The sequence below is a fragment of the Gopherus flavomarginatus genome, chromosome 1 (genome assembly GCF_025201925.1).
Source record: "Gopherus flavomarginatus isolate rGopFla2 chromosome 1, rGopFla2.mat.asm, whole genome shotgun sequence".
In the NCBI taxonomy this organism is placed as follows: Eukaryota; Metazoa; Chordata; order Testudines; family Testudinidae; genus Gopherus; species Gopherus flavomarginatus.
The window spans coordinates 236,410,988-236,434,504 of NC_066617.1; the positions used below are offsets into that span (position 1 = coordinate 236,410,988).

The following is a 23,517-nucleotide window of genomic DNA, read 5'->3' on the forward strand; positions in this document are numbered from 1 at the left end:
ATAGCTAATTGACATTACTAACCCACAGTAGCAAAATGACAACTATACCTGGCGTGAGGACAACTAAAATTATTTATCAGGATTGTGAATGAAGGCTGTTGAATATCACAGCAAAACTTTTTCACTCAAACCTTGGCTCCATCTAAGTCCGCCAAGATTTGGACTTTTAAAATGCACAGCTTGCTAGGTCCCAAAGTACTTAGATATTAGATATGCTGGGAATTACTGCATAAGGAAAAGAAGTGAAGGATGAAAGCATAAGACTTGGATGGAATAGTTTCAAATGTGTGAACTGCTCAGAAATGGCAAAGAGACCAAATGCTCTCTGGCCTGGTCCCACTTTCATCAACAGAACTTATTTTATATTTCAAAGGAATATAATTTTAGAAAAAGGTTTTTGTATATGAAAATTTTAAAAAGCTATTTTCTGCCTTGATTCACTCTAATCCTTGCAGAAAGAGTTACCCTTTGACAACACACAATAAACAAGCAAAGGAAAAAATCTGATGTAAATCCAGATTTTAGCCTTCCAGCTTCTCCACCAAGATAACTCCCAAAGATATTAGGAACAAATATAATTATTAAACAGAGACAAATGTGACCCAACACTGTACTTGGTTGCTGAATTGAAAGTTCACATAGTACATTAGTTGTTTGCTTAAAATAAATAGTCATTTTGACACTCAGAGAAAACAGAGTATTAGAAACTAATACTCTAGGGAAAGGTTACTATTGCTTGACAAAGGATACATAGCAAACAAACAGAAACAGTCAACAATACAAAGATGCTCTTGGTGGGTCAGTGTTTACCAAACTAAATCAGTGAAATATAATTTGCAGATAAAGAAAGTATTTTTTTCTTTCACTGATCAAGTCCAGGCATTGTGTAGCCATTCCCTCCCCAAAAGAGATGAGGATAGGATAAGAGAAAGCAGAACGTGTCTGAAAACTTTGCCTTAATTTACAATAAAAAACACCACCCGACTATTTTGAACCCTTTGATAAAAAGCATGCAATGAGGATTTATAGATATCTGCATACTTTCAACTTTCATTTTAAAAGACGTGTTTCTAGCTCTATGGCTGTGAAAATAACCTTCCAAACACACAGAATGTGAACAAAGAACACGGTATTTATTGCCTTCCTGAAAATGCAGACACCCTGAAACGATTCAGATGTGAACGGGGTAAGGGGACAAATCCTGGCTCCAAATGATCAGCCAGGCTGTGATCTGGGGAGTTCTTCAGGAGCTGAAGTATACTTTTCCCCTCCCCAGTCACTCCACGGCTGCTACTTCATTCAGCCTCATGGATAAAGTACTATCCATGTTGCTTGCATGTGATGGAAGTGGGGAAGGGAAAGGAGAAAAAGGGATGGAAACGGATTGCCTACAGCCTTGTCTGCTACACAATCATATGCAGGGTGTACCTAGGGACTGGCCTGTATAGCTTGTAAGGCATGTGCATCTCCTGTGCATTCAAGTGCAAATCCCTAACCAGTGAATATGTGATTTATTGGCTCCAAAAAGAAACCTCCAACACCTCAGGGGAGGAGACAGGAGTTGCCTCTATGAGAGGGGTGACCTGTCTCTATTCACCCCAACATCATGTTAATGGTGTAGCTATGCCTATGTTAGGATGTTTCAACAAAAAACCTCCTACTAGTTTCCCAGACAGATCAGAACTCGCATAGATTCTGCACAGTAGGTTAATAATCACAATATTTAATGTGTCTAGAAATTTATGGAAGCTTTAGACAGAGCAGAAAATGATACACAATAGTTATGCTGTGCTGTCTTTACAGATTTTATGCATACCAAATAAGCAGACCATCTACCTAAAGCAGGGGTTCTCGACCTTTTCCTCTCTGAGACCCTCCTCGACATGTTATAAAAACTCCAGGACCCAGCAGGGTAGGGGTGGGGGTCTCTGGCAGGGGCCATGGGCATAGGTGTAGTTTGACTTCTATTTTGTGGGGGCAGGAGCCAGCGAGGCTAGAGCCACCTCCAGATGGCAGGGTCCAGGGAGTGAGTGCCACCTCCACCCCATGACTCACCTCAGCAACCAAAAATTATAACTCAAAGGTAGGGGACTTAGCTACAAAAGTTTGAAAATAGCTTAGGGTGCAGGAAGGTGGGTAGCCAGGGGCTGTGTGCAGACAATGGATAGCTCAAATTGCAGGGATGGGGTAGCTGGGGCTATGTGCACACACGGGGGAGGGGGCTGTGGGTGCAGGGAACGGGGAGGCTAGGGGCTGTGTGTGGGCAGGGGGGTTGCTCAGGGTGTAAGGAGAGAGGAATTAGGGGCTGTGTGCTGGAAGGACTCCCCTGCGGTCCCTGTTCCCGGAGGGGTCTGCCAGACACAGAGCTGGGTTTCCCCACCCGGAGGGCTCTTATCAGCTGCCTCTGAGGGAGCAAAGGGGGCTGGGAGCAGAGGAGCATCTTCAACCTGGGGCACCAGCAGGAGAGCAGGAAACGCTGCCACTGCCTGCTCCATGGCACCAGTCAGAGCAGCAGCTGCCCCGCACTGCCCGACTCTGGCTCCCCGCCTCCAACCTGGTCAGGTGGTGGGAAGAGGAGATGGGGGGTGAGGTGTGGCGCTGCCCCCAGGACTGCTGTGCTCTTGCGCTGCAGTTTGCTGGGGGCGCAATGCCCTTTATGTCCCCAACACTGCCCATGGGCTCAGAACTTCTGCCCCACGGGGAGCACCAGGGCTCGGAGATTCAGACCCCCCGTTTAGAACCGCTGATCTAGAGCACAGGTGGTTGACGCAATACACTGTAATGCAGGGACTCTCAAACTTCATTGCATCGCAACCCCTTTCTGAGAAGAAAAATTACCACACGACCCCAGGAAGGGGGACTGAAGCCTGAGCCTTCCTGAGCCTCACCGCCCCACCTGGGGGCCAAAATCAAAGCCCCACTGCCCCACCTGTAACCTGAGCCCCACTCAGGGCCAGCTCCACGGTTTTTGCCACCCCAAGCAGCGAAAAAAAAAAAAGGAGGGAGGGAGGGACCTGCCACCAAATTGCTGCCGAAGAGCCGGACGTGCCACCCCTCTTCGTTGGCCACCCCAAGCAGCTGCTTGTTGAGCTGGTGCCTGGAGCCGACCCTGGCCCCACCACCCAGGGCTGATGCCTTTGGGATCTGGCCCTAAGCAGTGGGGCTCAGATTTCGGCCCCAGCCCCAGCAAGTCTAATGCCAGCCCTGGCATCCCCATTGAAATGGGGTTGCAACCCACTTTGGGGTCCCAAACCATAGTTTGAGCAGCACTGCTCTAATGAGAAATCTTTTCCAGCAGAGTAGCCAGTGCAGGATCAAGTTGATGGAGACCAATATGATTCATATCATAGTTCAGACAATATATTATTTATTAGTCCTGATGTTGTACAAATTTTGGTAGAACTCCCTGAACCTGTTATTCATAGAATTGTAAGTTATTGCACCATCTGTTTGGGTGACAGATTCAGCAGCTCTGCTAATTTCTTCCATCCCCACAAGAAAGCCCTTTTTAAGCTAAAAGTAAAGGCTGTTCATGTTCATTTCCTATTAATGCTATCTCCACAAACTAAGGATCACCATTTAAGGCAACATTAACATTCAAGCCAATCTAAATTGATGTGCTGTATCACCCAATCAGCACAATACTCTCTTTGGCTCTACACGAATGCACTTTTCACTTCTAAAACACAACCATCTGCAATGAACATGACTAAAGAGCTTATCATGTATTTTTTGACAAGATTTTTTCCCTCATCAAAAAAGGTTGAGTCATCAAATCTGAAACTGTTTGCAGGAAAGAATCAGTTCTGACAGATTTCCCATTTTGAAACTTGTTTCAATGTTTTTCTGAAATTCTCAAAACATTTTTGTCCGTTTTAAAGGTCAACATAAGCTGTTTCAAAATGTAAGCTATTGTATAGTACATAAGTAAAATGATAATATTGAAACATTTCCATTGAACTGAGTGAATTTCTTTTTCCATATTTTTGATTCATCAAATTTTTTCAGATTTTGACTTTTCATCTCGATTCAGGATGAAAATATATATTTATTAAATCTCTAAAATTCTTGCAGGATGAAAAAACTGTTTCCCGTCCAGCTCCTCACAAAACTAATTCCTCACAATCACATATGTAGCTATTGCACCCAACAGAGTCATTATTGCCACAATGCCAGGGCAAGCCTGCCATCTCCCTTCCCTTCTTCCTGAAGTAGAGACTGAAGCTGTGAAATAATTCTGTTTGTACCACACCAAAGCTCTTGGACCTTCACTCCCCCATACAATGCCTCACCAAGATTCTGTGCTCCTTCGGAACAAGAGGCAACATATAATGTTTGTGCATAAAAATGTGAATGCCACCTTATAAGACTCGTGCAGAGACAAACGTAAAACAGCAAATCATTGCTGCTGCTCTCTAACAGGTTTAGTCTGCCCTTTTCCTTTGAAAAGCAGAGCCGGGCTGTCCGTCAGGAGCTTACCTTTTCACTATAAGCTTTAGAGTCTTGTGAGATCCCTTCACCAGACAGATCGCCTCTTGTCTGAACCCAGAGAGGCCCACGTCATTGATGCTGACAATTTCATCTCCAGCCAGTAACTTGTCAACAGCTGCAGCTTTGCTCCCTTCTTCAATCTGAAGACAAAGCAATTAAAAAAAGCGAAAGGATTGAGAACAAATAACGACTACTTTTTTTTTTAATGATAAAACGTAAAAAACATTCATTGTGTTTATTGGTACTACATAACTGGGTAATTAATAACACACTGAAGTGGTTAAAATGCAAAAGAATTATTTGCTTGTTAAAAATATTTAGAGCTAAAGTAATGAAACAGAAATAAGCATTATGAGGGAGAGGGAGGACGTGTCTACACTACGGGTCCTACAGCAGCTATGCAGCTGTAGCGGTATAGCACAGATACTTCCTACAGCAGTGGAACGGTTTTTAATCATCAAGATAAGTAATCTACCTCCCCGAGCAGTGGTAGTGACGTAAGTAAGTTAATCTAAGTTTGAAGCATAGACGAGGCGGGAGAAAAGAGAGGAAGGAAGGGCTACCTGAGCAGAAGGCTGCAACACTAAAAATCTAGGGCCTGAAAAGTTTTCTTCACATAACTACAGCACTCAGAGGCCTGAAAAAGTCTCACCTCTGAGCGCTGGAGTTACGCTGACCTAACCCCCAGTGTAGGTGCATCTAGGTTGAAAGAATTCTTCGATTGACCTAGCTATTGCTGCTCAGGGAGTGACTTGCCTACAGCAATGGAAAAACCCCTTCCACTGCCATAGGAAGCATCTACACTATGGCGTTACCGAAGCATAGCTGTAGCTATGCCACTGTAATGCCTGTAGTACAGCTGTGTCCTTGGTGCGAAATCGAAGGGTATCTGTGATCTTGAGTTTGACAGCCTCACCTCTGTTCAGTGTGTGGCCAATATAGTTAACTATGCTTGCACAAAAGAGCCTTGGACAAACACTTTAAAATCTAGATTTCCAGATGAACTAGCTGATACCACCACCATCACCACCACCACATTCCACCCAAAAGATGTTTGACGTGGTGTGGTAACCAAAATATTGTGAAACTAGTTGTATCTGGGAAATATGAACTATTGTAATGAATCCGATGTCTAACTTAACTAATTTCTAGGGTTGGAAGAAGGTATTTCCTTTAAGAAAACAAGGATTTTACAACGCTTGATGGAATTACACAGCAGTTCTGGCCGGGAAGAGAGAGGGAGGTCTGAGAACTAGTAAGGAAAGACTGAATGTGTCACATGCCCAGGTAAGGTGGCCATTCATGGTGTACATCAATGGAAGGCATGTACTGCTTTTCCTAGCACCCTTCCTGGACTACAGAAAATGTTACTGGTCACATTTTACTCAAACTATTCATAATATTCAGATTAATTGACAGGCAGATAAAGTAAGAAGAGTTAGTATTTGACAATTTCCATCATCACATAAGAGATAAACCTAGTAATAACTATAGATGTTGTTAATCTTAAAAAACAAAACAAGAGTTTGATTTGCTGAGTACTGGCAGCTCCCATTAGCTTCAATGGTAGTTGTAGGTGCTCAGCTCTTTTGCAAATCAGGCCCTTGGCTTCCTTAACTTCTTTTATGCTCACTCCACCATCCCTCTGGTCACTCAAATCCACAATCTAGGAATAATTTTTGACTCTTCCCTCTCATCTGCTCATATACCATACCCAAATCTTCTCATTTCTTCCTCCTAGATCTGCCATTTTCTTTCCTTTCTCAAAGCTAAATCTTTCATTCAGGTCCTCTTTATATCCCAACTCAAAATACCACATCATCTCTGGCCTCCCCCTCAGTCCATACAAAATGCAGCCACTAAAGTCCTATTTCTTGCATGATCATGTCATTTCCCTCATTGAATCCATCCCTCCTTTAGTTCACCATCCACTATTACAGCAGATTTAACACTTGTCATCACCTTCAAAGCTCTATATAAAATTCTCCCCCTCCCTGCTTATCCATCTTTGTCAGGCTTTGTGTCATGCCTCCCCCACTCAAACTGCTTCTGCTCTTCCAGTGTTCCTCAGCCTCATCTGCTTCTTGCACAATCATACCCAAGCCTTCTTTCATACTGTCTCCTATGCATGGTACAATTGTCTCGAGTCCATCCGCAGGGCCCCTAACCTGGCCACACTCAAAGCCCTCTTGAAAACCTCCTCCTGCTGTGTTCCTACAAAGAATCTAGTCGACTTGTATAAAAATTCTATACTAGCTGTTCCTCATTCCATAATTTTGTCTACCAGTTCTTAGATAGTGAGCTCCTCTCACAGGGCCTGTACTCTCTTAAAATCGCTGGAAAACACCTAGCACATCATAATTATTACCATAAACAAACAACAATGTTTTACATTCTACTGTATTCAAAAGCAGGCCAAGTTATTTACTACATAATTAGTAAAAAACAAACAAAAACAAACAAAACAAAACACGTATTCACAACTTATCTGCCACGATACATTCAACAAAGAAGGCATATGGATCCAATACAATTCAGGAGTGGGTATTTGAGACTTTGTTTATAAACTGAAGTTAAAAAAAAAAAGCAATGCTTCAACAATACAGTTGCAAGTAAAATGATAAAATAAAGCAATACTTCTTGGAATGATGAGAGTTAACATGAGGATTGTCTTGTTGAATGGTCCTTAGGAGATGTGTTAACTACTTATGCTAAACAATCTGACCCACCCTGTATGTAGCTGTGACACTAAATACTTTTCCTAGACCTGAAGAAGAGCTCTGTGTAGCTCGAAAGGTTCTCTCTTTCACCAACAGAAGTTGGTCCAATAAAATACCTCACCCCACCTTCTCTCTTCAAAAATGTCTAAGTAAAAAATGATGTACTAAATATTTTGTATGTGCAGACCTTTCTAAAACAGTGGTTATTTTTTAAATTACTTGATAATAGTAAAGTAGATTTCAAATCGTGTCTTTTAAAAATGCTGATCATTACAATTCAGGTAGGTTTCCACATCCAGTTACAATTAATGCACAATCCATGGCTCACAACTACCAGGGTATTACGCAAATCTCATGGGTTCACTAAAAAATTAAAATCCCACTTCAGTTGTATGGTGGAGTGAAGAGCAAGGGAGTAGAGATGGAAAGCACAGTTCCATACAAGCAAACAGGTCAGGAGATCAAGGAGTCAGAGATGGAAATACATAGTGGCTATAGGCAGCCATAGAAGAGAGTCACAAGTCAATCAAAGCTAAGAGAGGGGATGAACACCCGGGGACACATGAATCTTGGCCCTCCCAAAAAGTGCTCTCAAGTCCTTTAAGTGTTTCACTGCATTTCTGGATTAACTTTAAATGAAATGCATTTTGAAGCCTGAAGCATGGTGGAGCATAGAGCATGGGGAAATGTCAATGAAAAGCAGTGGTGAATGACTAGACCATGGGGTTGAGGATGGAGGTCAACCCAGGATGAATAAACATTAAGATGTATAATATATTGTGGTTTGGAGTTTTAAGCAACATATCTACATGTAAATTACTTGTGGCCCTTAAACTCCTGGCAAGGTACTGGTTCAGCCCTGAGGGCTGGAAAGACTTCATGCCACTGGGTTATAAGCAATTTGAAGGTCTGAGCCTTACGACCTTGACAGTGTCACTTTTTAAGTTCCGTCTCCTAGGGTTTCAAGGAATTTTCATTGTTCTCAGCAAAGCTCTTTGTTTTTATTTCGAGCTGGAAATACACTGACTGAAGAGAGTATTCAGTTACCCCCTCTGAGTTTTCATTACAGCAGGGGAACTGCACATTCCACATAGCATAAGCCTTCCAAAGAGACTTATGGGCATGTCCAAAACAACATTAATCACAACTGAAAAACGAGACTGAGCTGAAGCACCCCCGACAAATACTGAAAGTGGGTCTCTTCACATATTGCTTCTAAATTGGTTGCAGATAAAAAGAATAAAACATATACAATCGTATATAGTAACAATCCTCCCACGTAAAAGGATTCGTGCATAAATTTCCCTTGCTGGTTTGAACACAGATTAGTGAATATGTGTATAAATAACACATAATTCCACCCAATTATGTATTTGTTGGTCCAAGTATGAGTATTTGCTAGGGGGAAAAATACAATCCATTTTAATTACACTAAGAAACTGCTTTTTAACCAACATGCCTCTAAAGTAAACCTTCCTAAGATAAAGGCTCTACCAGCAACTGAACACAAAGTAAAACTAACTAACAAATTCATAGGAGAAGCTATCTGCAAAAAACATTATACCTCTTTTCTCCTACTATTGCCATTCTAATTTCCCTGTCTTCGTGAATTTTGATTTTATTACTTTCACCATATTATCTGTATACCAGATGTACTCTCCGCTCTATTAGACTGTTGTTGGAACTACAACCCTGCCCCACAGACAAACTTAGAACTCTTTCAGTACTGCCAAATGCCCTTGTGCAAACTATTGTGCAATTTTTTCTCATACCTCAAATACACACAGACATGCAAAAATTGTATTCACACAAAAAAATGTTTCTCAATACACATCCTGATAAATACTAGGAACATCGGGACAAAAGGGGGCTGGAACCATTTCTCATTTACACACAGTACTGAACATGGTGTTTCTTTTTGTTTTGCACTAGAAGAGAGACAGGAATCTGACTCAGGTCACTTTGACAGTCTGCCCAAAACCAAGCCAGGGAGCAGGTCCTCTCCATTTGTTTCATTCATACATTTAGGGATTTAAACTGTATATTTCATTTGCACCACCAACTACCCTACTTTGATAGATTCTTTTAGTGGAATGAACAAGAATGAGCAGCATTACTGTCATTGTCAGTTCATATCATTAGTTGAGCATCAGCACAGATGAGTTTGTGTTTGTCAGACTTGGAAGATGATTTCCTTGAAGAGGAACAGGACAAGTGGGGCAAGCAAACCCAGGAGAAAGTTTACAAATGATGAAATGTTATGTATTTGGATCCAAATTTTAAATCCTCCCCCCCCCCCCGAAACACACATAAAATTGGGCTTGATATTCATATTTAAATTTCAAACAAGATAAATATTGGACAAGAAAGCCTTAAAAAATAAGTCAGCGGGAGGCTATAAGATTGGATCTGGCAAGAGTAGCCAACAAAAACATGGCAATATTTAACGTCATGTCGGTCTACAATCAGCCAACAGCCACAACGCAGGGTGAAACAAGATGAGAACAGGTAGAGATGCAGACTCCTATTATAAAAAACCCTTTCTCCACCTTCAACCATTTACAGGAATTTAATAGTTTTTCAGTGAGACAGAGAGGAAGGCCAGGTAAGGCAACTGGTATCTATACTTCGCTATAAATTAAAAAAAAGGCTTAACATCAAACCCTCTTAATTTGGATGCAATTATATCAGTAAAAGGTGCTTTTAGCTATTCCTATACTGGTAGGTGCTTTATATCTGTATAACTGTATCCACCTTAAGGGCTGTATTGATATAGCACTATAGAGTAAAAAAACCAAAAAACTAAAAATAATCACACCCTAACTGACACAGTAATGCCAGTATAAACTGTGTGTGCTGTCCAGGCTTAAGAGACAAATGGAAATAATCAAGAGCAAATTGTCCTGGCAACAGACTTAAAAAAAAAGATATCTTCCAAAAATGCATCTCCTGCAATGTCACCCAAAAAACTTTAGTATAGAGAATCAAGTATGGGTTGAGAGTATGAAAACTCTCTCAAAGTTATCTCATTAAAAATACTGTCTGAACTCTGATATACTGTCTGTTCCTATGGAAGGAGAGGCTGCAAATTAATTTCACAAAGCATCAGGCAAAGGAACAAACTAAGCGTGGGTAACGTGTGTGTGTGTTACAGGATGGTAAGTACTTTGTGTTTCTTCTCCTTTGGAGACCTTCATCCCACTCCACACAAAGGAATAGTCACAGTAAGGTGTACTGCATATTCAAAGGATACTCACAAACCTATATCCCAGGTTAGTAACACATAAGGGAAAAGGGAAAAGTTGATCACGTAGACATTTAAATTGATGAAGCTTGACAGAGATGCAAGAGTCCTTACAATGTGACCCTTTGCTGTTTTTTATCAGCTTTCATTGGCTAACTTTAAATACCCACATTCCCGTAGAAACACCTGTATAAACAAGCAGGATACAGGATGTGGAAGTGCAGCGTCACACATTATCTAGTTTCGTTTAGAACAACATTGTATCAGCTTCTTGGCCTTGGAGATTCCTTTCTTTGGGGGAGGGGAGAGTGAAACAGACAAACACAGTGAAAGTAGCCCCATTTACCAGGACTCTCTTATCAGCAGTGACCCCATGAATAAAAATATGCGTTATCACCCAAACAAAAAATAGCTTTGTGTTGGCTGGTATGTTGATTACCTGTAAAAATCCATTAGAAACTCATAGTATAGAGTGACAGTAAAAAGGTCAGCTAATCAAAGAAAAAAAATATCAAACGAAATAGCTGGAGATAGACAAGTAAAATGAAGCAGTGACACACTGACTCAATGCAATGCAGAATGAGGAGAAAAAATCCTTTATAATTAAAGCTTAGTATGCGTTTATTAGGCCTGCAACGATACCATAACAAATTCCACATCCGGTTACTCTGCACACTGTTATGCAATGAATACGCAGTATGGGTTACATCCATATTTGGTAGTAAGTAGGTACATCTACCAGTGAATTCTACAAGTCAAATGCAGGAGAGACTAGTAGTGGTGTAAATTACAGTAAGTTGGTCAGAAGACGACGTGTTTGTGGTAAATTAGCGTCATTGTACAAATTCTATTTATGTACCTGTATGGCACTGACTTAGGGCTTGTCTACATCAGAAAGTTGCAGCGCTGGTGAGGGAGTTACAGCGCTGCAACTTAGGAGGTGTACACATCTGCAGGGCACCACCAGCGCTGCAACTCCCTGTTTGCAGCGCTGGCCGTACTCCCGTTTTGTCTCGGGTGTAGAGGATCCAGCGCTGGTGATCCAGCGCTGGTAATCAAGTATAGACACTTACCAGCGCTTTTCTTGACCTCCGTGGAATAAGCAGGTATCCCAGCATACCTGAGGAAGCCTCTGGTAATCAAGCTGGTCTCCTTTCCCGGTTTGCTCTCGCGTTCCCCGAACCCCCGAGCAAGCAGGTCTCCTTCCCTGCGGTTTGCAGGGTGGTTCGGGGAACGCGAGAGCAAACCGCGGCGAAGCTGGTCTCCTTTCCCGGTTTGCTCTCTCGGTCCCCGAACCCCCGAGCAAGCAGGTCTCCTTCCCTGCGGTTTGCAGGGTGGTTCGGGGAAAGCGAGAGCAAACCGCGGTGAAGCTGGTCTCCTTTCCCGGTTTGCTCTCGCGTTCCCCGAACCCCCCTTGAAGCCGCCCAACAGCGCTGCAGTGTGGCCACATCTAACACCACTTGCAGCGCTGGTTGCTGTAAGTGTGGCCACTCTGCAGCGCTGGCCCTATACAGCTGTACTAATACAGCTGTAACAACCAGCGCTGCAAAATTTTAGATGTAGACATGGCCTAAGTATCCAACTGTCTTGGTCTTCAATATCCTCACAACACCCCTGTGAGGTAGGGAAATACTCTTATCCCCATTTTACAGACAGAGATCTGAGATATAGAGAGACTAAGTGCCCAAGGTCACATAGGAAGTCTGGCACAGCAGGGAATCAAAGATAGGTCTCTGAAGTCCCAGGCTAGCGCCCTAACCACTGGCCCATCCTTCCTCTCCAATTCCTCAGACTGGACATTCATTACTTGGCAATAAGATGGAAGGAGGATTATTTAGTGGTGAGAGAAGAGAAATGTGTAAGACAGGCCTGTGGTTTGGGTATATAAATGTACAAGTTGGCCACACTAGTGTTATAGCCAGATGATCACCCAGTGCTCCTAGCAGTACTGGTAGCAACAGTCACAGGCAATTGCAGTGAAGACAGAGTTCCAACTTCTATTTTAATACAATGCCCTGTGTCCAAGTCCATCCACCTCCTCCACTGAACTGCTCCCTAATAATCCTTATAAACTATCTTGAACAAGTTGATCCAGCAGACTTCCTCCTCAAAACGTACTGGAGATGGTGGCTCCCCAAGACACTCCCTCTTTCACCCCACTGAGAACCACAGGATGGGGATAAAGATCTGTGTAGAACTGCTCTCATAAAATGTCCGTCATCATGATCACGTAGAGATAAAATCCAAATTCAGATCCAGATACACCAAATTCTAATTTGGATGGAAACGGGCTCTGGTATCCACCAATACCTTTATAAATCAATATGGGAAAAAATGTATGAAGGAAGAGAGCATCTGGAGTAATGTCATGGGTCCTCTTTTCTCTCAAATAGTTTGTCATCTTTAAGCATTTGGGCATTTGCTTAACAATTCCTTAGCGTTAAAAATCATATTTGGAAAGCTTTCATTCAATATGGCTCTTTAATGTAAAGAGCTGTATATTTACCTAATGTTTATAATTATGCCTTTCCTGTTATGATTAAAGACTTGCCACCATTTATATTATAACGTTACATTTTTCCGTGGGACTTTTCACAGCTCTACAAACAGCCTCAAGGTTGAAACCAGGGCTTTGGAGCTGTGCTCCAGCTCTGCTCCAGCTCCAGGCAAAAACCTGCAGCTCCACTGCTCCAAAGCTGCTCCGCGCTCCAGCTCCAGGCTCCGCTCCAAAGCCCTGACTGAAACTCAAACTCAAACCAGGTCCTCAAACCAGAAGCAAGAATTTCAAAAATCTAGTGAAAAACAATCCAATTTCTCCTCTTTAAGGTTAAAATATACAACTAATATTGTATTCTAACACAATGTGCAGATCAGTGTTGCTGTTATAATATGAATGACTTTTTAAAAAGTAATCACCAATAACTATTTATGTTTGTACCAGATAGCAGTTTGTTTAATGTAGCCCTGTTTGCCTACATCATTTAAGTAAGAGTATTATAAATACTTTGCAAACTCAGAAGAACAAACTAAAACAATTTAAGATATTTAAAGGTGAGATGATCCCTGCCCCAAGGAAATAATGATATACATCAATAGGTGTCATACAAACATCATGGGCAAGTTTCACACCAAATTGCAGAATTACAAAAATTACTATAGTCAGCACGGGTAGCAGCACCTACAGTTAAGGTTGCCTAATACTTTTCATTATGATCTTCCCACTCCACAGTGTTCCAGAGCCCAGGCTGCAGCCCAAGCCTGGAAATTTACATAGCAATGAAAAAGCCCCGCAGACCAAGCCCCGCAAGCCTGAGTCAGCTAGTACGGGACAGCCACAGGTTTTTCTTTGCTGTATAGACACACCCTTTACCAAATTTTAACCACTCAGGCTCTAATTTCACATGCCAGGTTACTGCCTTCAGGCTGATTTTCTTTATTAAAATTAAAATTAAAAAAATTTCAGTAAAACAGCACTGCCATTCAGAGACATTAGGAAAAATATGTTGTTCTGCTTATGTTAAAAAATTATTACAGCTGTTTCATTGAGAAGCTCTAGCACCTCCAGGGTTTGGAGCATGGACATAATCTACAGGAGTCGGCAACCTTTCAGCAGTGGTGTGCCGAGTCTTTATGTATTCATTCTAATATAAGGCTGCGCGTGCCAGTAATACATTTTAATGTTTTTCAGAAGGTCTCTAAGTCTATATATTATATAACCAAACTACTGTTATATGTAAAGTAAACAAGGTTTTGAAAATGTTTCAGAAGCTTTATTTAAAATTAAATTAAAATGCAGATCTTATCAGTTTAGAGATTCTTGCTCTTGCTTTTCCTTGCTGAATTTTCCAACGTCTGGCATGTATTTGGATACTTTAAGCTGCACACAGGCTTCTGAGTGATCAGTTGTTAACCAGCTCCAAGAGCGACAGAGCACAGATTTCATGTGTGAAAATACCTGTTCACACAGGTATGTGGATCCAAATGCTGAAAGCACTGCAAACACAATTTTCTTCAGTTAAATTTCACTGGCAGGGACGTCCAGCAGGTCAGAATAGAGGCCCCATGATCTCTCTTGGTAGCTTCAAGTGCGCTCTGCAGATCCACAAACTCTGATGCCCACAATTCTGAGATTTTTAACTGAATGAGCTGTATTTTGAAATCTTCAACACCGATTCACTGAAATACAGACAGACAAATCCAAATCGCTTTCGTTGAACTTTTCAGGTTTAATTAGAAAAGAAAGCGTTGGGCCAAATCACTGGATATTTTGAAATCTATCAGAAAATTCTGATTCCAGTTCTTGCATGTACTTTCCAATCTCATCAACATTGACAGTGCAACGTGTCAAGAGTTCTTTTATGAGTTGGAAGTAGCATAAAGTAGAAGTCTGAATATCCCTGAAAAAAACTGCTAGTTTCACAACAAATGCTTTCCAGGTTTCATAAAGATCCAGAACTGTTTGCCCTGCATCCTGGAGACAGAGGTTGAGTTCGTTTAGGTGAGTGGTAATATCAATTAGAAACATGAGCTTACACAGCCATTTGTCATCGTCCAGTTTGGTTTAGTTTTGTTCTTTTTCCGACAAAAAAGGCCTTGATTGCATGAAAACAGTTTACAAAGTGCACCAAAAGCTTGCCATGACTTAGCCTCCAAATGTTGCTGTGAAGTGGGATGTCATTATAAACACTGTCCATCTCTTCTAGCAGTGCTTGAAATTGTCTGTGAGTCAAAGCAGATTGAGGAACAAAGAAATTTAAAATTGGCACCATTGTATTCCTCACATTATTAAGCTCTGAATTAGAAATTTTAGCATGAAGGTTTTCGTGATGGATGATACAGTGAAATTTGACTGTCGAATGGCCAATTTGATCTTCAAGTAACTTTACAAATCCCTTCTGTTTTCTGACCATGGCAGGAGCACCATATGTTTTCACACGAAATATTTTTCTGATGATAACTCGTTCTTCAAAATGGTTTACAAAACTTTCCAGTATATCTTCCCCTTTTGTTGTGCCATGCAGGGGTTTTAGACAACAAAAGTTCCTCTTGGATTTCATGGGAAGCACAATATCTTGCAACAACCAGCAAACGTGGAACGTTGTTTATACCCATGCTCTCATCAACTGCAACACGAAACACTGCTGTGTCTTTCAATGCAGTCATCTGCTTTTCCTTAATGTTTTCTGCCATTTCACTTATGCGTCTCTCAACTGTTCTGGCAGAGACGGGCAGAACTTTTATTCTAGATATGATTGTATCTTTATTTGGCAAATCATTGAACAAAATCTCCCAACTGCTGAGAAAACTTCTTTTATATATTCCCCATCTGTAAACGGCTTTCCATTTTTTGCAATGCACTGTGCAATCTTGTAACTTCCTTCTGTAGCTTGATATTTACTTACACTTAAGCTTTTAAAAACACTGCTTTGCCTCTCATAGGCCACTACTGCCTTTTTGATCGATTCAGTCTTGTCTGCTTCGTCAAGAAAGGTTTTCTCGTGTTTCATTTCAAAATGTCATTGAACACGATGTGCAACAAGCAACACTTTCATAACAGAAAGCACAAATAGCACGGTCCTTCTTTTCAATAAATCCAAATGCATCTGTCCAAGCAGGCTGAAATGATCAGACATCTAGCTTCGCTTTCTTAGGAGTTGCCATTTTGTCAAATATTCCCTTCGACTCTCAGTGAGAAAAAAAAAATGGCGATAGAAGGCAGGCACAAAGTCAAACGCAGCATGGTCTGATATAAGCAATTTCAAGATGGGAGTGCTGAGCTGCACCCCCTCTTGCCTTGTGTGCAACCCTCACTGTCCCAGGCTGGGGACAGAGGGCCACAGCGGTGAGGCTGCAAAGCACTGATCCAAGGCCAGGAGCAAAGCCCAAGGTAGTCTGCTGGGACTCCAGGCCAGAAAGCAGGCTGAGCAAGGATAGAGATCCAGACCCCGGCTGGCAGAAGATCAGCGGATGGAACCCCATATCGGCAGCTGAGGTGAGTGGGGCTGGCGGCTGGTAGGGCTGAGCAGGGCCGGATTCCTGGACCCTGTCTGGCAGAGGGCCTGCATTGGAACTCCTACCGGAAGCAAGGTGAGCGGGGCTGCGGCGGGGACCCCGGCTGGCAAGGGGCCAGCAGCCAGACCCTAGAGCAGCGACTGAGCAGCTCAGCCCACCCCTACTCTGGGGTCCTGGCCGCAAGCTCCTGCCAGCCGGGGTCTCAGCCCGCTGCCAGTCTGGGGTTCCTTCACCCAGGCCAGCACTGGGACCCCGGCTGGCAGAGATGGCTCTATGTATTTTGCCGTCCCAAGCATGGCAATCAGGTGGCTTTCGGCGGAGCGCCTGCAGGAGGTCTGCCGGTCCTGCGCCTTCGGTGTACCCGCCGCTGAATTGCCGCCAAATCCACGGGACCAGTGGACCTCCTGCAGGCATGCCGCCAAAGGCAGCCTGACTGCCACCCTCACGGCAACCGCCAGGCCACTCCCTGTGGCTTGCCGCCCCAGGCACGCGCTTGGTTGTGCTGGTGCCTGGAGTCGCCCTTGCCGACTGGCAAGGGGCCAGCGGGTCAGCCCGCTCCGGCTCTGAGGTTTCGGATGCTGGCTCCTACCAGCTGGGGTATCAGCTCGCTGCCAGCCTGGGGTTCCCTCACCCAGGCCAGCAGCGGGTGCTGAGTAGGACTGGCGGCAGGACCCTAGCTGGCAATGGGCCAGCAGCGGGAATCCCAGAGTGGCAGCGAGCTAAGCGGCTCAGGCCGCCACCACGTGACATCAAAAATAGGCTCGCATGCCACCTTTAGCACGCATGCCGCAGGTTGCCAACCCCGATCTACATCAAATATCTGTCCAAGTTATAAAGCCTGTGAAAAAAATATCAGTTTCCACATGTGCAGAAGAGACATCTTAGAGATTGGCAGCTAAATTCTCCAAAGATTCCATCTCCACTGAGCATGTTCCATCCCCTCACAGCCCCCACATGCCTATTGGGCTGCCTGTGCATCCATAGAACAACTGAGAACGCTCAATTTCAGGGCTGCGGGAGCATCCAATTGACCCTCCTGGCTTCTGGGCATCAGAACTGACAGCAGAGAGACTGTCTTGTCTGTGTTCTCAATGCCCCACTGCTGGAGGAGGCAGCAGACTAACTGAAATATAGAGGGCAGGGCTTGAATGTTGAATGTCGGTGATGTGCGCTCTCACTAGGAACACTTCCCCCACTCACTTAAGAGGGGCAGTGTTGGGGGTTGAGAGTCCAGGATCTCAGATCCGCACAGCGCTCCCCACTAGAAGCTGCCACCCAGTTCCTTACTGTCATCCAGTTAAACATGGTTTGTCAATGACAGATTTGTAGATAAACAGCGACAGGAACATATTCTACTCTGGAAACACTGCAAGGATCAATCAGTCTAACCTTGCCTCTGACGCCTTTCTCTCTTTTGTTCCTCTGCCACTGGATCCGTAGAATTCAGGAATTATTTTTTACATTTGCCCTTAAACATTAAAAACAAAACAATGCAAGGAAACCCAGCATATGGTTAATTAGAGCCACTTTCTGAATCACTGCAAGACATGTTTTGGGGAAGGCCTTTCCAACTGATTCATTTCTGTTTTCTGAAGGACTGGTACAGCTGCAGAATGGGGCGTGGGAGATGTTAATTGGTTGTTTCTTCCAGAAATCTTTAATGTAATCAATGCAGGTCTCAGAAGATGCCCAGACACCATGGTGATGAATGCCAAATGAATACTAACAAATAAATAGCTTATTTTTATGCAGTAAATTGACAAGATGAAATAACATGTTTAAGTCCTTGGCTGAATCAGGGCCCTGGGCACTACTGAACTATACTGAAAGCAAGAAGGATGCACTGATGAGCAATGGGGACTGTCTGACATAGTAAAATCACTGCAAAGTTGACATATGGAATCTATCCAAACTACATGTAATTAATTAGCTAAATCAGCTCTCATTTGGTTATTTAATTATTTAACTCAATGAGACTCTTTCTTTTAATTATTGCAGGATCAATTGCAGGGAGGAATTATCACTTAAAATATATTAAGTATAACTGAAATGTACACAAAGTATACAAAAGAGAGCATCCAAAAAACTCTGTTTAGACTCAGTGATAGGTTGTCTTAGTAGCTTATGTAAATCCCCAAACCTTGAAATAAGATTATTCCATTCCTGTCACTTTAAATAGCCAATTTTCAAGATGATCTTCTATTTTATTTGTAACCCTTAAAAAAAAAACCAACTGTCAACAATATGCATTGTGCAATGTGTTAGCACTCAGAGCATTATTTAGCCGGGAAGGTCTGAACTGACTCTTATTGTGAAATACTAAAACACTACACTACTACCAAATGGCAGAGAATTTCTGATCTACCTAATTAGGAGAGAATACACATTTTATTAAGAAACAACGCTAGATGTTATTATGCAAATACATGTAGGTTGACTGGTAAAGAGTAGCTGTCAGCAACAGCACAGCAATTCTCACATATTACATTTATTGAGAGAGCTACCATGATTATGCAAATCAGACATCCACAACCAGTGTGTAGAGAAAAGGGGGGAAAACAAACAAAACAAATCTTCATTTACACATCAGTAACTGTAGAACATCCCTGCACTGTGGCTGAGAATTTCATGCCCATATAACAGCATTTACCTACAATTTGGGAAAAAGTTATATATTGTGTGCAGAATATATTTTTTAATGTATACATCTACCATTAATGTGAGTGATAAGATGGTAATTCTTTAATCTGTTTCTTTTCCAGCACAAGTGTACAACATGAAAAAGAGGAATCACATGCAGAGAGCCTTCATGCTATAAACTCATGTTCAGCTAGGTTAAACACACTGTACTACTTCTAATACAAAGAAATCATTGTTAGTTACCTTTTAAAAAGCTAAAAATATTCTTGGAGAAGTTCACAAGCAATACTACCTTTGTATAGTTACACGTCACCAAGAGGCAGCACTTAACAGTCTGTATTCAATGACGCAAATATACTCTCTCAAAAGTTGCTTTTTACAAATGTTTAAATATCTCATTAAAAATGAACCAATAAGTCTGCTTTAGTATTTGAGTCAATGGCAGAGCCACTACCGATGCTGGAATTTCAAATACTGCAACAAACAGGGAATTTGAAAGTTGTGCAGCTTGACCATTGATAGATGCTTAAAAATTTTACACCTTCCATTCATAAAATCTAAAAAAATGGGTATATAATATTTCCAAATAAATTGTTGAATTCTTGGTTTTGAAGTCAAACAAGATAGACTGTATCTATGAACCCCAGTAACAGCTGCGCTCCTCTGGAGCGACACAGATCACAAAACCCAGGCCGAAGCATAAGAGCTGGAGACACAGTATCTTCTGTAAAGGGGATCCAGCTATGGAGCAATCTCCCAGAAGGGGCAGTGAATTCAAAGTCTACCATCTTAAGTGTTGCAAAGCCTACCATCTTAAGTGTCGCAAAGCCTTTCTCTTTGAGAAACCCTTTTACCAGGTTAAGGGGTGACAATCACCATCTGTAAGAACCTATGCAGGGAAATTTGATAATGGAGGACTCCTCAGTCTAGCAAACAAAGATAGAAAAGATTGAATGGCTTGAAGCTGAAGTTAGACAAATTTCAGATGGGGGGGGGCGGAGAATTTAACCATGTGTTTAATTACCATTGGAAGAGTTTACCAAGGGTGGTGGTAGATTCTCCATTACTGGAAATTTTAAAATCAAGATTGGATGTTTTTCTAAAAGATTTACTCTAGTGCAAAGAGAAGTTAATCCAGAGAAGTCCTAGGGCAGGTGTGGCCAAACTGTGGCTTGTGAGCCACACGTGTCTCTTTTACAGTTAAAGTGCAGCTCACAGAGCCTTCCAAACTACCCATCTCATTCTCCACCTAGCAGACTGGGCAGGTGGAGCTTTGGGCTTCTGCTCTGCAATGGGTTGGTAGGCCTAAGGGCTTCTGCACTGCAGGGAGAGGGGGTCTAAGGGCTTAGCCCTGTAGGGAAGCGTTGAGCAGGCATCACCCCACCAGGCAGCTTGTGTGTGTTTTGCAGCTCGTGAACACCTGAAGATTATTGTATGCAGCTCGGAGGGTGTGATGCTCTATATCGGGGGAACACCTTATACCCTCATGTTCATCTTTGAAAAACGATTGTGTGGTATCCCATGCAAAGTTTGTCACGTTGGGTGTCTTTGGAAGGCTCATGATGCACTGAGCATGGTTGTTATAGTGATGTTATAGTAATCATTACAGTAATGTTATAGGTTATAATGTCATATATGTAGTTATGAGGCTGAATGTATTCTCCTGGCTTAAAATAAGCCCAAGCAAAAACTCTCCAAGAGCAGAGAGGCAGTTCACACCTCATCAGGGCAGGTATGGGACAAACGCAGCCCAACCTCACAGGAACGAAGGACACTGGCCTAGGCAGCAACAAAAGACTCTGTTAGACTCTCGAGGGAACCACTCCCCCTTCCTTTGATCAGTTTGGAACTGTGATGAGGTAATGCTCACCTGACTCTGACGGGGAGATGGGGTGCAAAGCCAAGAGGGAAGAATGGACATGATAAAAGGGAGAGACATTTGTCATGCTTTCTCTCTCTTCCACCTGCATCTACAGACACCACCTCCGAGTGACTGAAGCGCTGATCAAAAGGGAGAGCCTGACTGAAGAGCAACCAGCCAGCCTGTGGTGAGAAGCGTCTAAGTTTGTAAGGGCACTGAAGGCATTAAGATCAGCTTAGAACGTATTTTGCTTTGATTTCATTTGACCAAATCTGACTTGTTATACTTTGACTTATAATCACTTAAAATCTATCTTTACAATTAATAAATCTATTTGTTTATTCTAACTGAAGCAGTGCATTCGGTTTGAAGCGAGGCAGAGACTCCCCTTGGAATAACAAGCCTGGTACAAATCAATTTCTTTGTTAAATCGATGAACTCATATAAGCTTGCAGCGTCCAGCAGACATAAAAGACACTGGAAGACGGAGGTTCCCAGGGTTGTGTCTGGGACCGGAGATATTGGCTAGTGTTATTCAGTTGCAAGTAGCTGGGAGCAGCTTACATGACAGAGGCTGTGCGTGAACAGCCCAGGAGTGTGAGTTCTCACAACAGAGCAGGGTAAGGCTGGCTCCCAGAGTCAAGGATTGGAGTGGCCTAGCAGATCACCAGTCCAGATAACACCAGAGGGGAATGTCACAGAAGGTCAGTAAGTTTGGCCACTCCTGTCTTAGCACCTGTATTATACAGGAAGTTAGACTAGGTGATTACAATGGTCTCTTCTGGCTTTGTATCTATGAACAAGCAAAACCAACACCCTTCACATTCATGCACCCAATTCAAACACCCTTTACATTCATGCATCCTCTCCCCTCACAAAAAATAACCTACCCCAAGCAGAGTTCTGATCCCGTAAAGGAAGAAATGCCAGCAACTTCATGAAGTTAGACAGGGGCCATCTTTTTGTTCTGTGACTACAGCACCTAGCACAATGAGGTCCTGCTCCATGACTCGGAGCTATCCCAATACAAACAACAACAATATTAAAGACCTTGTTATTGCTTTTACACATAAGGCACTCAGATACAACACTCATGAATGACAGTATAAAGCTCCAAGATAGATAGGTATACAGTTAATAACTTGGATACTCTGCCAAAGAAATCACTGAAAAAAATATTTTGCAGTTTTATCTTGGGCCTTCCTGCAGTGTGGTTGTTTAAACTATGTGATTTAGAATACAGACTTCTTGGAGCAGAGGCAGTATGTCCCTTTGTGTTCTGTACAATGCAGAGGCACTGACTGAGCCAAACAACATAGTTCCCTAAAAAGTAGAACTTTGCAGGATAAATTTAATTTTGAAAGGAGGAAGACTTTTCACAGAATGATACATCATGATCCCTCATCTGACTTTAAGGAACATATTAGCTATTATTGAAGAAGAGGAGATCTCTGCAAATATGGCATACAGAGCAAGGAAACTGACTGCTAAGTATCTAATGTAAGATGCTGTTGCTTCCAAGTTAATCAGACGTGTTTCAAAACAAGAGGTTCATATGCTTCCAACTATAAAAGCCAACAGTGAAGCTATAATGGCTAATAATATACGATAGCAAATACCTGTGTAGCACTTTTATTATTTGTAAAAGGCTCTGAATATGATCTTACTAATTCTCACAACAGCACTCTGAAATAGAAAAATGACTTGCCCAAGTTACCTACCTCATATGGGCATTGCTGGGGTTAAATGTTTGAGTAGCGCTCTGAAGAAGGGAGCAAAAAGTGTGTCAAGTATTGCTAGAAAACATAGAATGATGTGAAAGTCACTGTGTGCGTTTAAAAAATAAAATGAAGAAGATAGAGACAATCACTTTCAAAGAGAAGGCAATTTTATAAGTTAACATTCCAGAATGAAGAAAGACTGCAAATCATCAAAGTCTGTTCAGGCACAATCAATCTGAACAGCAGTTTGTGCCAAGCAAAACATAAGGAGTTATGCTAAGTACAAAATTCTGTTTTTTTAGTTAGAACCTAAATAGATCCTGACAAGGTTCGTAAGTCACAAGATATCGTCTGATTTATAGTATTAAACTTAAAATTTAATAAAGAAATAAATTAACTAGTGCCATAATGGCATAAAGAAAAGAATACAATACCTTGCATTTGAACCATATATTAAAACAGCTATGCTGCATTACAGGCATGTTTACTGTTAGTAGTTTTTGTTTGTTGTTATTAAAGTTTTCCTAGATTCAGTACAGTTCAGATTCTGAATTTTAGTGAGAGTCTTCATAAACTAGTTGATGAAAAAGGGTCAATATTTGATCAAAAGTGGTGGCCATTCCTCTTGCTCTTCCAACAGAAAATAGCTTGTACATCCCAAGTAAGCTGTTTTATTGATGGAGGCTGAACAGCTTTCCATAATAAGGCATTTTTATATGTTGTAAGTTAAGAGCATTATGATACCTGGTGAAAACATTTTTGCTACATATTGAAAAACACCAAGTTGCAATGCCCAGGGAGGATGAACGTTTGCATTCCTCTCAACAT

At 42.1% G+C, this 23,517-nt stretch overlaps 1 protein-coding gene across 6 annotated transcripts in view; it reads right to left on the bottom strand.

Annotated features, from left to right (window-relative positions):
* SHROOM2 (shroom family member 2) overlaps positions 1 to 23,517 on the bottom strand; it is a 206,558-nt gene that overhangs the window by 133,108 nt on the left and 49,933 nt on the right. For 5 of the 6 annotated variants that reach the window (XM_050963270.1, XM_050963278.1, XM_050963286.1 and 2 more), the window contains one exon: positions 4,480 to 4,631. In XM_050963270.1, the coding sequence (XP_050819227.1) occupies positions 4,480 to 4,631 (152 nt within the window). Of the gene's footprint in view, positions 1 to 4,479; positions 4,632 to 23,517 lie in introns of those variants that run through there. The other variant, XM_050963317.1, reaches the window with a different exon arrangement.